The following is a 15,918-nucleotide window of genomic DNA, read 5'->3' on the forward strand; positions in this document are numbered from 1 at the left end:
AGAAGCAGACGTCAACGAGTGACATTACCTTGACTTGGTTAAAGGACAAGGTCGTCATAATCAGATGGACCACTGTCATTGACTGGTTGTTAGTGGGCAGAGCAAAGAGAAAGGAGGAACCATAAACATCAGAAAGTCCTGCGGACAGAAGTAGCCTACAGATGAACAACGGATGTATAGACAGATAGATAAACAGTTGGGCAAATGAACAGATGAACAATAAATAGATGACCAAGAACTCGTATCAATATCAACAACAAAAATAAAATTCACCAATGGACAAATAAACAATGGATAGATAGATGAACAGATAGATGGATGAACAGATAGATAGATTAACAAACGGATAGATGAACGATAGATATAAACAGATAGATGAACTGATATGAACAGATAGATGAACAGATAGAGAGATTAACATAAAGATAGTTGAACAGAAAGATAGATGAACAGATAGATAGATGAATAGATAGATAGATGAATAGATAGATAGATGAACAGATAGATAGATGAACAGATAGATAGATGAACAGATAGATAGATGAACTGATATGAACAGATAGATGAACAGATAGAGAGATTAACAGAAAGATAGATGAACAGATAGATAGATGAATAGATAGATATATGAATAGATGAACAGGTGGTCAATAAACTGCTAAATAGAGATCATGTGACTTCCGCAAGTTTGTGGTAATAGATATAAGCACTCCACTACCTATAAAAGGCTTCCTAATGGCCAAATAGCCTCTGACAACCAGCCCAACTTCTGGCCTTCAAGTGTGGCTCAGATATTGAGTCCGGTGGAACTGTCTTCACTAACAGCACAAGGGTTGAAGGTGAGTTCACCCTACCTTCCTGGGTAACTGACATACCTTAGGAAATAAAGGCGGCTGGGCATCCACTTTAACCATCGGTCAGAGAAACTGATGAGCTGGGTATGAAAGGGATACCTTAACCTATCACTCCATAACTTTGACTCACAACTATCCAATGTGTCAGTAAAGTAACATTTGCTATGACATTAATTATGACTTCAGTACCTAGGGCCGCCTCTGGGATTGATACACTCAGTAGTCCAACAGTCAATATCGTGAAGCATAGGCGAAACATAGTAGGGTGTCTAAATAAAAACAAAAATAAAATATATATATATATTTATTTATTTATTTATATATATATATATATAGAGAGAGAGAGAGAGAGAGAATACAGTCTTATGTGTCGTGTTTATGCATTACTGCTCTGTTTGCAGTACTGTAATGTGATAATGTTATCTGATGTGCTGTGCAAGCTGTCGCGGGTAAAATGTTGAACTTATGGCACCTTATTTTACTTTGATGAACCTTGTTATTCAGTTGTTAGTGGGGGGGGGGGGGGGTAGCGATATGGCAACGTATGAAGTCAGAGAAATTTTAAAAAAAGTAACACTTTAGTAAGAGAGTTGAGTCAATAGTTAGTCATGTACAACGTGAATGTAGATATGAAGTCCAAGTGATCAGTGTGTATTTGTGTGTGTATTTGTGTGTATTTGTGTCTATTGTTGTTCTCAAGTCTTCGGACTGTAATACTGTAGACAAATGCTCTGCCTACAAACAGGTCATCTTGTCGGAAGATCTTGGAAGCCACCCGCTCCGTCATAACTACGTCAAGTCGGCGACTGCTGTCAATCAAGACAAGAACAGAGCGGAACAAAATCTCGTTGGTACCTTACTCGGTCAGACTTTATCAACGCCACCCTTTGATCAAGAAACATGAAAAGGACCAAGATGCCTGTGTGTAGTCGCTGAATGAACTGTTTTTTTTTAGTTTGTTTTACATGTTTCCGATGTTCTTTCAGAGTTGAAGATACTTACTTCCTAGTCCAAACCTCCGCAGGACGAAGGGGGGTGGGAGCGGGCAGGGTTTGAACCCTGGACCATCGATAAATCTGATCGACAGTCCAGCGCGCAAACCGCACGACCAGGCATCCATCCTCTTTATGTTGGGTCTGTTCTATTTATGTGAATGTTTCTATTGTGTTGTTTTTATATGAGAAAAAGAGTCTTTGTAATCAAAACAAATGTCCATAAGGATTAATAAAAGCAGTCTTAGTCTTAGTCTTATACGGAAATAATCCTATTTACACAACCCCTTGTAATGAAGGCATTTATGGAAGCAAATAAAATCCATGGCTTACACTGGTAAAAGGGGAGTCTAGGCGAGTAGCTCAGACCCAACAAGCACTTAAGTGGAAATGGAAACGTCAGAGCGAGTCAATGAATAGGTCAATGGGGAACAAAAACGTCGCATAATTTGCTGAACTAGAATGTGTAATTAAGCAGTTGGCAGTCGCGTACGAAAGTCTCCATAACAAGATGTTATTTAGTGTGTGTGTGTGTGTGCATTTCTATGGTGACGGTGAGAAGATGTTAACAATTGGTTGGTGGCTAGGCAGAGTGAATGATGCAAGATAAGCTGCACTGTTGTAAGCTGTCTTGGGTACGCCAGACGACTCCAGGATGACAGAGTGTAAAGACGTGTTTTTATCGTTTGATCTGTTTAAAATATTAGTTTTGTTTCATTTCATCTCAAGTTATTGTCTATATTGTAATAAAAGTTTAAATTAGTATTTTTCACAAAGAAGTAATTCAAGTCATTTCATGTTTTATAAATTAAAATATAATACGCTTACAGCGGTTTAGTTGTCTACCAGCAGTTTGGTGCTACAAGTCAACGGCCGTCAGCAACAGATTTCCCCAATATCCGTTCCTGTCCAGACTTAGGATTGGCCACACCTACATCACGCGCTCTTTTGTGCTGAAGAGAGAGGGGTCCCCACTTTGTGAGCACTGTGACTCTCGCCTCACCGTGGAACATATCCTCAATGATTGCCCCCAGGGGCGGACTGGCTATATGGGCATTCGGGCAAATGCCCGGTGGGCCGGTATCCAAATGGGCCGGTAGGACCACAGTAAGTATCTCCTTTTTTGAAATCACGCCTGTATTTTGTAAGATAAGGGCCGCATGGATGCCACTATTAAATTGTTAAATTTTTCATAGTATTCCTTTTTCAGGGGAAGGGACCTCTGAGCGAAGAATTTTCTTAAAAATCTTTTACAGACTCTACGAAGGCCTACTAATTTAAACTAACATATTTTCCGAAATAATGTAATAGCCTACTTATGTAGAGCTTCATCCTTTTAGGGCCTATACACTTTACGATTAAAAAGAAACATAAAGTATTTATTCCTTATAAGGACATAGTGTTCACTGTAAGCATGTGTACATCTATCGATACATTATCAAATTTAACATAATGATTTTGAGGACAGATAGACCTAGAACTGGATGTCCATCATATAATTTACAATTTATGGGCCGGATGGTTTAGAAATGCCCGGGCTGGTTTTGATACCCAGTCCACCCCTGATTGCCCCAGATACCAGGATGTCAGGGAGAAATTTTTTAGAGCACACAACTTAAAAACACTATTCGATAATGTCGACTCTGGGAAGGTACTGGGCTTTGTCTGGGAGGTGGGGTTGTCTAACAAGATCTGATTTATGAATTGTGAACATATAATATTTACATAAGATTTTTACCAAATTATTAAATTTTTACTACCTTTACTATTTTAACTGTGAATAGACCTTGTTTTTAATGATTTAACTGTATAGAATTTAGCCCTTGTTATTTAAAGGGAGAGTGATCCTTAAAGGAATACGGGCACGACATGGCCTAAATTGTGCCGATGTGCCTAAGGCCCAAACTCAAATCCGTTCCTCGCAGATCCCCTCTATGGATGGACCTCCCAAGGTGATGAATATAGATTATAGGAATATGAGCGGTCCTCTCTCTTAGTTTTACTTAGCGTAAAATAATTGCCATAGCTCAAGTTAATTAGAGACTTTATCTTTGCTACATCAGTGGTTTCCCTTGCCGGTTCTGTCAGCTCTTCCAATGCTTTCATGCATTGGCATTAGGAATAACATTTAGATCGAAACTAAATAGAATCTAGCTGTGCCATTTTTAATTTACGCACACGGATAAGAATTCTTGTTAGCCCTTATCTTATCTTCTTCTCTTATATAATACAGACGTTACTTCAAAAAAGAAGACGATTACGTCCTACGCGTCATGCATTTAGTCATGCATGTTAACCAATGACTTAAATTCTGCCAAGTCACTGGTTTTCCTGGCTAGCTCAGGCGACCCATTCCATGCTCTAATAGCACTAACACAGTTATTACAATTTAAAAGTCCTACTTTCGTTTTGAGCCTTGCCTTGAGCCTCTCTAAGGCTGTAAAAGATCGAAATGACAATAAAGAAAAGAATGGACATTGATTAACCTGTGCTTTAGTATTACCATATATATTGTTCATTACTTGAAGGATGTGTAGGCCCACAGGTTAGTTACAGACACTGTTGCCTCAAGGATGACAGGTTTATCTATTTTAGACCATCTTTATCAAAAAAAAAATCTTCTTGAAAGTTTGATTATACGGAAGTGTATTTTTCGCTTTGAATTTTTTTCAGTATTGAATGTGAATCTTAGTGCGAAAATGTGCTTCTAGTATGAGATTAGTCCTTTTCATTTGAAGTCTAATAAAACTATAAATAGCTAGGTTGTTATTTTTATGTGTATCCTGTGTGCGTGGTAATCTAGGTGTTGATAGGCCTAATCCCTAATCTATCTTTTTTTTTAAAGGTATAAATCGATTTTTCTCACTTTTTAAAACCCTATTCTAAATTCTTCTGTTTTTTCATTGGCAGCATGAAGTTCAATTTAGCATAGGGGAGAGTGGGGAGAAATGGTCCACCATTTTTACTTTTTTACTAAAAGTTACATAAAAACATAATAACAACAACTCAGAGATGTTTGTTATATTTCTCAATAAAGTAACCATTTATTTCAAAATATAGTCTATAAAAAAAAATTATCATACATAAGAAAAAAAATGAAATAAAAAAAACCACCCCAATATGGGGAGAAATGGACCACCTGTGGGGAGAAATAGACCGGCTTTGGGGGAGAAATGGACCACCTGTGGGGAGAAATAGACCGGCTTTGGGGGAGAAATGGACCACCTGTGGAATACACAAGAAGCTTTAAAGAAATTAATAGAAATTTTTTTTTTTAAAGAGACATCAAATGAGATATATCTTTCTGTTCTTTTTGTGCCTTTGCAGTTTACTGGTGGTGGCAAAATTGTTTTAATTTGTCCTAGTCTGACTGTCCCAATGTCTTCTACAGTCGGCCAAAAAAACTTGTCAACCATTTACCCACTCTTTCGCAAAAAAGAAACTTCAATATCACCATCCTCATCTTCTTCTTTCATAACCTTACCAACTAAATATTTTGTTTTCTTTCCTACCTCAAACTCACACAAAACATAGTCGTTAACATTCACACTTTCGACACCATCCATTCTGACATCAACACTTTCATCCCTACTGTCGCTGCTGTCACTAATACTATCTGTCCTATCATCAGTCATATCAGTATCAAATAGTTTTTTTTTTAACATTGGATTTATCTCCAGATTTAACGCACTGCTTCAATTTTATTTCCTCCATCATTGGTGATGATGTCGCAAGCATACATTTTCCACGCTTTTTCACCTCTGTTGGTTTGCTTGCGAGGAGCAGCTTTAGGATAGCCTGCAAATATTTCAGGCGAAGCTAACATTTTTGGTGAAGCTGCATCCGAAGATATTGTATGAGCCAACACATTAATTGATGTGTCCCCTTGTGGAGCTGCGTCGCAAGATACTGTCGGGACTAACAAATTAATTGATGTGTCCGCTTGTGGAGTTGCATCAGGAACAAAAGGAGTGTCAGTGTCTGGTGATTGATGAGCTACAATGTGCCCTTGGTCTTGCAATGTCTGTGTCTGCAACCATAGGCCTGTCTGTAACGTCCGAAGGCAGAAATTCTTCATCCGAAAATATGTCTTTATCTAGAGGCCACACACCACTAGTTTTAAAGCCAGACAAAATATTTTGTTATGTAGAAGCCTTGAGAAAAGCTGTGCCTCCAAGCTCCGCCAGCTGATAAATGGACAGAGTTTGCCCAGCATGTTTTATTTGCCAAGAGTCAGCAAGATTATTGAAGGCAGCTTTCATTGGTCCAAATACAGTGCGGTCTAGTGGCTGTAACTTATGGCTTGTATGAGGTGGTAGGGTAATAACATGAATGTTATTTCTTTTAACTCATTCTAGGGCAGCATATGAAAGATGGCTTTCATGGTTGTCTAATATTAATATCACAGGGTAGATTTCCGTTGGCCTAACATATTTTATAAAATGGTGTATAACTTGAAGAAAACTGTCACTGGTCATCCATAACAATAAAGATTATTATTCATTATCAAATCAATGTTACTGTTCAGTGCTTATGAAAGGGAAACTCTCAAGCCCTCAATCAAATGGAGCTAAATGAGAATGATGAAGATCCATGTACATAGGGCTGTACCGGCACCTTTTTGAAAAAATGATTACTTTTCTTGTATTTTAACGTATATTATTAATTTTTAGTAGTTAAAAGTTAGGCAATCAACTACTGAGTACCGGCACCTATTTTTTTTCTAAAAGCACTGCATGTAAGAATCAATCAACTGCTACACTGTCAAGGCTCTTTGGTATCCAGAACACACCTTGCACATTTTTATACTGATAAACATAGCTCACTTAATTAAACAACACTAGTACTATAGGAGTCATTTATTTATTTGAAATTCAGCTCAAAAGTTGAGTTTTGAAAATTCTTTAGTAAAGAAGACATAAACAACTAATGGTCAATATACAAAACATACATTGTTAAATTGCTTGTTGACATATTGATAATAATAAGTCTTGTGTCATTATAGTGATTTAAATTGTCAGACGTTATAACACACATTTTGTATCAACTTAATATTGAAAGACGTTACATATAAAGACATTAGAAAAAAAAATGCGTTGGTTTATCACCACATTCAACTAGCACACATTGTAGCGAACATAAAAGAGGCATTTCCTGTATCGAGTCTCTTCCGCATTACACATGAATCTTCATCTAGAACAACACCACTGTAGGCTGGTGATCTAGCCTTTTGTTCGGAAGGAGCACGATGGTTTAAGACTTAAGGTCTGTGCTGGTGAGAACACTAGGAAATCACATGTGGCTGTCAGGCTGTGAAATAATGACAGTACTGACTAATGTCAGGGAAGAATTTAAACGGGCGTCTCCTCGGGAGGAAAATAATAAATGCCAGCCATCTTGGCCAGAGACGTCAGGGACTCAGTGTCAGCGCCTTCTGACCTTATGCTTGCAGATTTAGTGATTGTTTTTAATTGCTGCTCAGTGTCAGCGCCTTGTGACCTTAGGCTTGCAGATTTAGTGATTGTTTTTAATCGCTTTTGCAAGAGATCCTGTTTTTTGGCCTTTGGTTCATCTGTACGATCACTAGAAGAAAAAAAACAAAGGGGGTTACAAGAAATGGATTCCAGCTATTAACATCATTTTAAATAACATTTTATCAAGCATTGCAATTGAACGAGACATAAGACTATAAAAAACTTCCCAGATACCAGCAATAGCAATATTGTATCGAGGATTGGCCTCTTTAATCATACAAGAAGTTGCAAAGGGAAAAGATAGTCTCTCAAGATGTAAATTGAAACAGAGAAATACATACATATATATATAAGAATGTTTTATTCCTTTAAAGCAGTGATACACAACGGCAAGGTACATGTGGGCCTGGGTTAAAAAATATGTTGCTACTCGTTATCCCACAAAAGAAATGTTATCCCACAAAAGAAATGTTATCCCACAAAAGAAATGTTATCCCACAAAAGAAATGTTATCTTACAAAAGAAATGTTATCTTACAAAAGAAATGTTATCTTACAAAAGAAATGTTATCCCACAAAAGAAATGTTATCCCACAAAAGAAATGTTATCTTACAAAAGAAATGTTATCCCACAAAAGAAATGGTATCTTACAAAAGAAATGTTATCTTACAAAAGAAATGTTATCTTACAAAAGAAATGTTATCCCACAAAAGAAATGGTATCTTACAAAAGAAATTTTATCTTACAAAAGAAATGTTATCTTACAAAAGAAATGTTATCCCACAAAAGAAATGTTATTCCACAAAAGAAATGTTGTCTTACAAAAGAAATTTTATCCCACAAAAGAAATGTTATCTTACAAAAGAAATGTTATCCCACAAAAGAAATGGTATCTTACAAAAGAAATTTTATCTTACAAAAGAAATGTTATCTTACAAAAGAAATGTTATCCCACAAAAGAAATGTTATTCCACAAAAGAAATGTTGTCTTACAAAAGAAATTTTATCCCACAAAAGAAACCCAAAGTATTAGTGTAACAAAAAAAAATCGGGCCATACTGTATGTATTTACAAAAAAAAACAAAAGACTTTTATATTTGTACAACCTTTTACAAGTAGAACCTAATAATAATATGATGCGCGTTTCAGGGAGGGTTTCTTAGAAGTAAGTTGTCATGCCTTGTGCACAAGCGAGCCAAAGAGAAGGCTCATCACACTCAGTGCACAAGCCAGCCAAAGAGAAGGCTCATCACACGTGCACAAGCGAGCCAAAGAGAAGGCTCATTAGACCTCAGTGCACAAGCCAGCCAAAGAGAAGGCTCATCACACCTCAGTGCACAAGCCAGCCAAAGAGAAGGCTCTTCACACCTCAGTGCACAAGCCAGAAGAATGAGGGCTGGCCAGATCAAATACAACAATACTAAAAATGATTTAATAATACTAAAATTCTTAACAAAATATTTTTGTATACTTCAAGTATTATCATATAATGAAATTAATGTTATTTATTTTTTTTTTTTTTTTTACTGTCAGCCATAAAAACAAAATATTAAGAAGTGATTCTAAAATATCAAACTTGGATATAAAGGCACATTTCTTATTCCACAAGCTGGGACAAAATTTGTGCATGCTATTTATTCCCTAGAGCCATTAGTGCATACAAACAATTGCTTCAATCAGGTAGGACAACCAATGACTTAGCAGAGTTTAGGTCCCTAATACGGCCATAGATTTTTAGCTTGCGTTTTTTTTTTTTAACGATAGCAGGTCATCATGGGGTCCAATCACTGCAAGATCTTCAATGCTCCCAAAGACCTTCCTTCAGGTAACAGTACCAGGAAAAAGAAGAAGAGACAGACAGAGAAACTGATGGGAGGACAACGTAAAAGAATGGACATTGAAAGAGGTTCTAACTAAGGCAAAAGACAGAGAGGAATGGAGAAAGACAGTTGACTATTCTTGCATCGTGCCCCCACAGTCCAACAGACTAAAGGATAGGTAAAGGTAAAAAGAACTCAGTGGTCAACACACTAAGCAATGTCTATTTCCAGAAACAATCAGCCACAGGTAGTCAATTTGTTACAACATACTCAGTTTATGATCCATCCACAACAATGGTAACATTATGTTGAAAAGACAGAGGAATGGAGAAAGACGGTTGATAAATCTTGCATGGTGCCCCAAAGGGATAGATACAGATACAAGTCCCTAATAACCATTCACATAAAATTTAACACATGGATACTTAACATTCTCTTCTGTTCCTAAGGAATGGCTGTAATTAATAGGATAGGATACATTTATTATAACATGATGCTTAAACAACATTATAACTGGCTGGGCATGAAGATACTGTTTGCAAATAGCTCATTCAAATGATGCTGCTGCCTTGAGTACAAGTAAATACAATCTGGAATGAAGATTTATGTTAAGTTTTTATAAACAATGAAACATCAGAAAACTAAAAAACTCACTGTACGACATAAAGAATCAATACTGGTACAGGCAGGAGCAGCAGGAGAAGTAACCACAGGAACTTTTTCTTTTCAGCTGGTGGAAAAAAAAGTTAACACGTAAACCATTTGGTTGTTACAATGTGATAAAGGAAATTAACTTTACGTTGTGAGACTCTAGCTCACAATGAATAATAATGTAGTGGTACTTAAACCATAGTCCATGACACTCCATCCATATCGTATTATTTCAATGGTTTCAGCTATTTACCACAAAAATGGTAGCAGCGACATTTATTTAGGTAATGGCATCTTTGTCTTGAAGTATGCACTCTAGACTGTCATCTCAATAGTGCCAGGAAATAAAACCCTGCCTGCTGACATCCCCCACTATCCTGTGGGCGTGTTTGCATAGGATGTAATATTTTTCAGTTTTAAAAAGTACTTCCAAAACATAATAATAATATGAAATAAATTAGGCGGTAACTATTATTCACCAATGAGTCGAGTGTTTACTGAGGGCAATTCACAACCTCATGACCAAACACAAGAGGTCGGTCTACTCCCTGACTCGCACCCCACACAATTGAGAGGTGCTGTTGGTGGTAGAACAAGAGGAGCCAAAAGGATCAAATGGACAAGAGAAATGAATATAGACATTATCAAATCGTTCTTCCGTGTAAACATTTGTGATGATAAACCTCTCCCAGGTTATAGGCAAAAACTCTCCCTGGAATTTAACAAATTATACCCTAATCTAAACCTTACAGAGCAGAATGTTGTAGACAGAAGATCTGTAATAATTAAAAAATGTTATTTGACCCCTGCAGAAATTGACGTGATAAGAAGGGAAATAGGTCATGAGCTTCATATACAAGAGCTCATCTCAGATATAAACGACACGCCCACACAGCCGACCAACGAAGACATTAGTAGAACACCCAACCAACAAGAGAATGACCCAACATCGGCAATAAGCAATGAGCTACACTCAAAATTTTCTAATCTTATAGACCGTTATAAAAACACCAATCTTAACTCTAGGCCTCGTATCCCCAAGCTAAACGTCAAGAAAGAGACAAACACATATATTAATGAAATAAATAAAGTCTTAGCCAACCATTTTGAAACACCAAGAAACTTGTTTGAGACACACCTCGCTATATACTGCGCCGCTGTGGCTGTCACGGAGCCTTCTGGACAAAAGACCTTCGAGCTAGGCCCAATTAATCAAAGACCAAAACAACATGTGCCAGCATGGAAAAGGCGCCTTGAAGACAATATAAATCAACTGAGGAGCCAAATGGATACAATTGGACAATATCTGGGAAACAATCATTCCGCGAAAATACTTAACAAAATGAAGACAATACTAAGAACAACTGGAATCAAATTGACGGACTGTGATAGCCACGCACGACTCTTATGTTTGAAAGATACTCTGAGACAGACAGCTAAACTAAAGGGAGCTAGGTTAAAGCGCTACAACGAAACCACCAAAAGAAAGGAGCATAACGCTTTATTTCAGCACACGAGAAAACAGTTCTTCCGTAAACTAGCTGATAATGGTGCTGACAAAATTCAAACCATTGATAGCACTAAACACGGCTCCTTTACCAACTACTGGGCGGCGCTTTGGTCCGACCCGCTACATTACAATGTGCAGGCTGACTGGATTGAGGAAATCCAAACTAAAAACAACCTAATACCAGAAATGTCTGATGAGGATTTCACAGCTGAGGAAGTCTCCGCAGCTATTTCAAAAACCCACAACTGGACTGCTCCTGGACCGGACAATATACACAACTTTTGGCTGAAAAAACTTACAGCCGTACATGCACCACTAACATCAAGTTTTAACGAGATAATATCAGAACCGTCTTCAATGCTGTTAGAACTCACTGAAGGGAGAACATCTCTCCTCCCCAAAAAAGGTGATCCGAACCAACCATCAAACTATCGCCCTATCACTTGTCTGTCAGTGGTGTATAAGCTATTAACTTCACTTTTAAAAAGTAAAATGTATAAATTTTGTTCTGCCCATAAGCTACTAGCAGATGAACAACAAGGTTGCATTGAAGAGTCGATGGGCTGTAAAGTACAGCTAACTATAGATGGTATTATATTGCATCAAGCTAATAGAAGAAAGAGAAATTTAGACATGTGTTACATCGACTACAAAAAAGCTTTCGATTCAGTTCCGCATGATTGGCTATTAAAAACCCTGGACATCCATAGAATCAACCCAAGAATAAAACAACTATTGAAAGTCTGTATGAATAATTGGAAGATAAACCTGCACCTAAATCGTGATAAACTAGGTTCTGTGCACATAAGAAGAGGTATATACCAGGGTGACTCACTATCTCCACTCTGGTTCTGCCTAGCGATTAATCCTCTATCTACATTACTCCAAGACTCTACAAACGGTTTTAGGGTTGACACTAAATGTACAAAATGTGTGTCCCACTTATTATACATGGATGATCTAAAGCTATATGCAGAAACCGAGCAAAAATTACACACCTTAATCAAAACGGTAAAATGCTTTAGTGACGATATCTGTATGTCTTTTGGCCTGGATAAGTGTGGCATCATAAGCATTAAAAAGGGCAAGGCAACGAACACCAACATTGAATTTGAAGGCATCGAGGAATTGAACTCCGCCTCTATTTATAAATATCTTGGAATAAACCAGAATGCCAAGATAAACCATAAGAAATTAAAAGAGGACTTTCTTGGCAAATATAGGCAAAGAGTTAATAAAATCCTCAACACCAAACTGTCTGGCAGTAATCTCATCACTGCAATAAACAGCTGGGCCGTCCCTGTGCTCCTTTACACGTTCGGTGTGATCAAATGGACTGACACCGACCTACATGACATTGACAGACTCACTAGAAAATTACTAACCAAGTTTCGATGCCTACACCCCAAGTCCTCCACCATAAGGTTATACCTGCCCAGGAAGGATGGGGGTCGTGGATTGCAGAACATCTTCAAATTGTGTAAGATGCAAGTTTTAAAAATACGATCAAAACTGCTCGCCTCCAGCAACAAATTAGTTTCCTTCCTACGGAAATACGACTCCGATGCAACCCCTCTGAACCTACACAATGCTGATGTCAATATCGGTTTGGACAACGTAGGGCATGAGATTCGCCAATGGGAAGAAAAAATACTCCACGGAAAATTTCCGGCTTCATTACATGGGGACAACATCGACAAGGCTGCTTCCTTAACATGGCTCAAAGCAGGTCATCTCTACCCTGAAACAGAAGGCTTTGTTACAGCAATACAGGACAGAGTAATCAGGACAAAAAATTACGAGAAGCATATCCTGAAACTCAATGTTGTCGACAAATGCCGAAAATGTGGAAATGTGGGCGAGTCGATTGAACACATTATGGCAGGATGTCCAGCCCTATCAGAATCAGCCTACCTAGGTCGCCATAACCAAGTTGCAAAGTTAATACACCAACACTTGGCTTTGACGTACAAATTGATCGGTAAGGACACTCCCCCTTATTATAAATACTCTCCGCAAGAGGTTCTCGAGTCTACTGATCATCTGCTGTACTGGGATAGGCCTATTCTGACCGACAAAACGGTAGATTTCAATCGCCCGGATCTGCTGTTCATCGATAAAAAAGAAAAAAACGCTACCATTATCGATATCGCCGTACCACTGTCTCATAATTTAAGAAAAACTGAGATAGAAAAACAAAGAAAATATGGGAACCTAGGCTTGGAGATTAAGCGTCTATGGAAATTGTCCAAAATAACAATATACCCCATTGTTATATCAACCGAGGGGATAATAACAACTGACCTCACAGACACCTTCAAGGCCCTTAACATTTCTAGGAACATCTTCGTTGCCTGTCAGAGGGCGGTACTGCTGCAGACCTGCCACATCACCAGAAAATTCCTCAGTGGAAACTGTTAAAGGGACTACGATGAATTTTGTTTCTCTTTAGCGAAACTCGACCCTGGCAGCGCCAGAGAATGACTACTCGTTCATTTCTAACATAATAATAATAATAATTAGGTTTGTCTTCGAGTCCAAAGATTTATGGGGAATGCAGTATTTCCTGTGCCTACGCAGCCCCATCTGTGACCTATATATTTTGACACATCCAGGGTAAGCATGGTGCTCTCTTCTATGTCAGCTAAGGCAAGTTGGTGCCTAAGCTGGTCTTCAAAGTGTTTCTAAAACAAAACAAAAAATCTATACAAAATGTAAAAGAAAATAGTTAAGTACTTACGCGGACATATTCCAAGCACTAGGTCAATGCAGTTCATGCTGTCACACTTCAAGTAGCAGTTTCCAACACAGCTGTGTCCATAGGTATACAGACCACACTGTAAAACACATCAAGGTAGGAATTTATCAACACTAATCAAGTAATCAGTCAGCACTTGTCCATAACTTGTAGCTTTACTTTCTTACTAGCCGGATATGACCCGTGGCCTGCGGGTCTTAGTTTGGGTATTACTAATCTAATGGATGGAATTTAGATCAAAGCCAAACTTAGAGAATGCTGCCTTCACATTATTTTTTATTTTGCCACAAAATAAAAGTAGAGTGTGAGAATGGGTTTACCCGTTCAGCCAAAATATTCATATCCAATATAAATTACTGTGAAAATGGGTTTACCCGATTTGTTAAAGAGTTTCGCAATATAATAGAAATACAATTAGGTACTTTTTATCTATTTTTTTAGGGTCCTTCGTTTGTGGAAGGGACATCAACCATACACTATGGTCTACGCCATGACCTAAGGATCTTTTATACTTAAACTGCTAGGGGGTTGGTTTTCTAAGCCGCTTTAGGCAACACATTCCATTCTCTAATGGCACTAGGGAAGAAGAAGCACTTGTGCAAATTAGTTCTAGAGTGTGGAACAAGAAATGTGCCTTTATCCTTGTATCTTTCTGAGTATTTCATTATGTTTTGTTTTTCTATTTGTAATTTACTGTTTAGTGTTGTATGCATTATAGTCACTTTACTTTTTATTCTTCTGTCCTGAAGTGTCTCTGAGTTTAGCGATTTTACTAATGGTGTTTCTCTGATCAAATTGTCAACTTGGAAAGAATGCTAACCATTACACAAGTCCTTAGAACATCTATAACGAAATCCTCCTGACCCAAGGCAAGAACAAGAAAAAGAAACTTTACAAATTGCATTCCCGGTCAGCTCTCACATCTAACAAAGTCTTCAATAACTACATGTGAGGTCACTCTGGTAAAATCAGGGGGTAACTGAAGTAAAATTTTCTTCTTCACGACTTATACACTCAAATAAACACTCTATCAAATGTTGAATTGAATTCATTTTGTTGAGTTTGTGAGTTTTGAGATAAACTTTTTTGGGGGGAGGAAATGAGGGGCATAACATTTCCCTTTCACAGCTTGTGATCCATGGGGTAGATGATGCAAAGTTTATCTGAATCAATAGCCAACAGTTGCAAAGAGTGTAATCTGGTACCAATGAGAGTTGTGTGTAATCTGGGACATCCCTAAAAAAAAAAGGTCAAATTACAGTATTCACTGGGGTTCAAACTCAAGATCTCTCATTTAGAAGCCAGGTATTTGCTACCCTTAAAGGCCTAAAGATGTTTAGTTATGGTGCTGGACATTTGACACATAAGATAAGCTGGCCCATGGAGCAAAGGTTCTTGAAGCTTTACAGAAAACTCAGCAAAGTCTAAAGGTAGATAGCATTAAGCATAATGATGATCAAGAAATTAGTAAAATTAAACCCTTGGGGAGGTGCCATAAAAGATATTAAGAAAAAAAAAAGTAAGTTTCCATTTCAGATCTTGCGATCTATGGGGCAGATGATGTTAAGGTCATCTGTTTCTATGCCCAACAGTTAACAAGCAGGGTGTCATGTGGCACAACAACAAACCGCCTTTACTTTCCTCAACTTAAGTCAGGTACACATTAGAGTTGGGTGGACTCAGGGGTGCCCTAAAAATCCAGAAATTCAAAATCCCGGTCTTTACCGAGGTTCAAACCCAGGACCCCAATTTCGGAAGCCGAGCGCTTAACCACTAAGTCACCGCGCCCCCTTATAAAAGATAGAAGCAGGAATAATTTATAGGAAATTAACCATATACCATTATATGCATAGATTTAT

At 37.8% G+C, this 15,918-nt stretch overlaps 2 protein-coding genes across 3 annotated transcripts in view; both read right to left on the reverse strand.

Annotated features, from left to right (window-relative positions):
* LOC106078059 (uncharacterized) overlaps window positions 1-4,488 on the reverse strand; it is a 53,496-nt gene extending 49,008 nt beyond the window's left edge. The window contains exons 1-3 of one of the 2 annotated variants that reach the window (XM_056017060.1): window positions 4,350-4,488; window positions 1,044-1,123; window positions 29-138 (exon numbers count right to left, since the gene is read on the reverse strand). In XM_056017060.1, coding sequence (XP_055873035.1) covers window positions 29-138; window positions 1,044-1,113 — 180 coding nt within the window. In that variant the 5' untranslated portion in view covers window positions 1,114-1,123; window positions 4,350-4,488. The remainder of the gene's footprint in view (window positions 1-28; window positions 139-1,043; window positions 1,124-4,349) is intronic. The other variant, XM_056017063.1, reaches the window with a different exon arrangement.
* A 2,284-nt stretch (window positions 4,489-6,772) lies between these two features.
* On the reverse strand, window positions 6,773-14,307 carry LOC129923924 (uncharacterized). The gene is made up of 3 exons (XM_056017067.1): window positions 14,042-14,307; window positions 9,795-9,870; window positions 6,773-7,429 (listed from the first exon to the last, which is right to left on the reverse strand). The coding sequence occupies exons 1-3, from the start codon at window positions 14,076-14,078 to the stop codon at window positions 7,198-7,200; spliced, it is 345 nt and encodes a 114-aa protein (XP_055873042.1). The 5' UTR covers window positions 14,079-14,307; the 3' UTR covers window positions 6,773-7,197.
* Between the last annotated feature and the right edge of the window lie 1,611 nt (window positions 14,308-15,918).

This window comes from Biomphalaria glabrata, chromosome 18 (genome assembly GCF_947242115.1).
Source record: "Biomphalaria glabrata chromosome 18, xgBioGlab47.1, whole genome shotgun sequence".
NCBI lineage: Eukaryota > Metazoa > Mollusca > Gastropoda > Planorbidae > Biomphalaria > Biomphalaria glabrata.

Excerpts from the sequence above, each read along its gene's own strand:
- LOC129923924 (XM_056017067.1), bottom strand. The coding sequence starts at position 14,078 with ATGAACTGCATTGACCTAGTGCTTGGAATATGTCCGC. Across the intron at positions 9,871-14,041 it reads AGTGCTTGGAATATGTCCGC|CTGAAAAGAAAAAGTTCCTG; the intron begins GTAAGTACTTAA and ends TTTTTCCACCAG. Across the intron at positions 7,430-9,794 it reads TTGATTCTTTATGTCGTACA|TGATCGTACAGATGAACCAA; the intron begins GTGAGTTTTTTA and ends TTTTTCTTCTAG.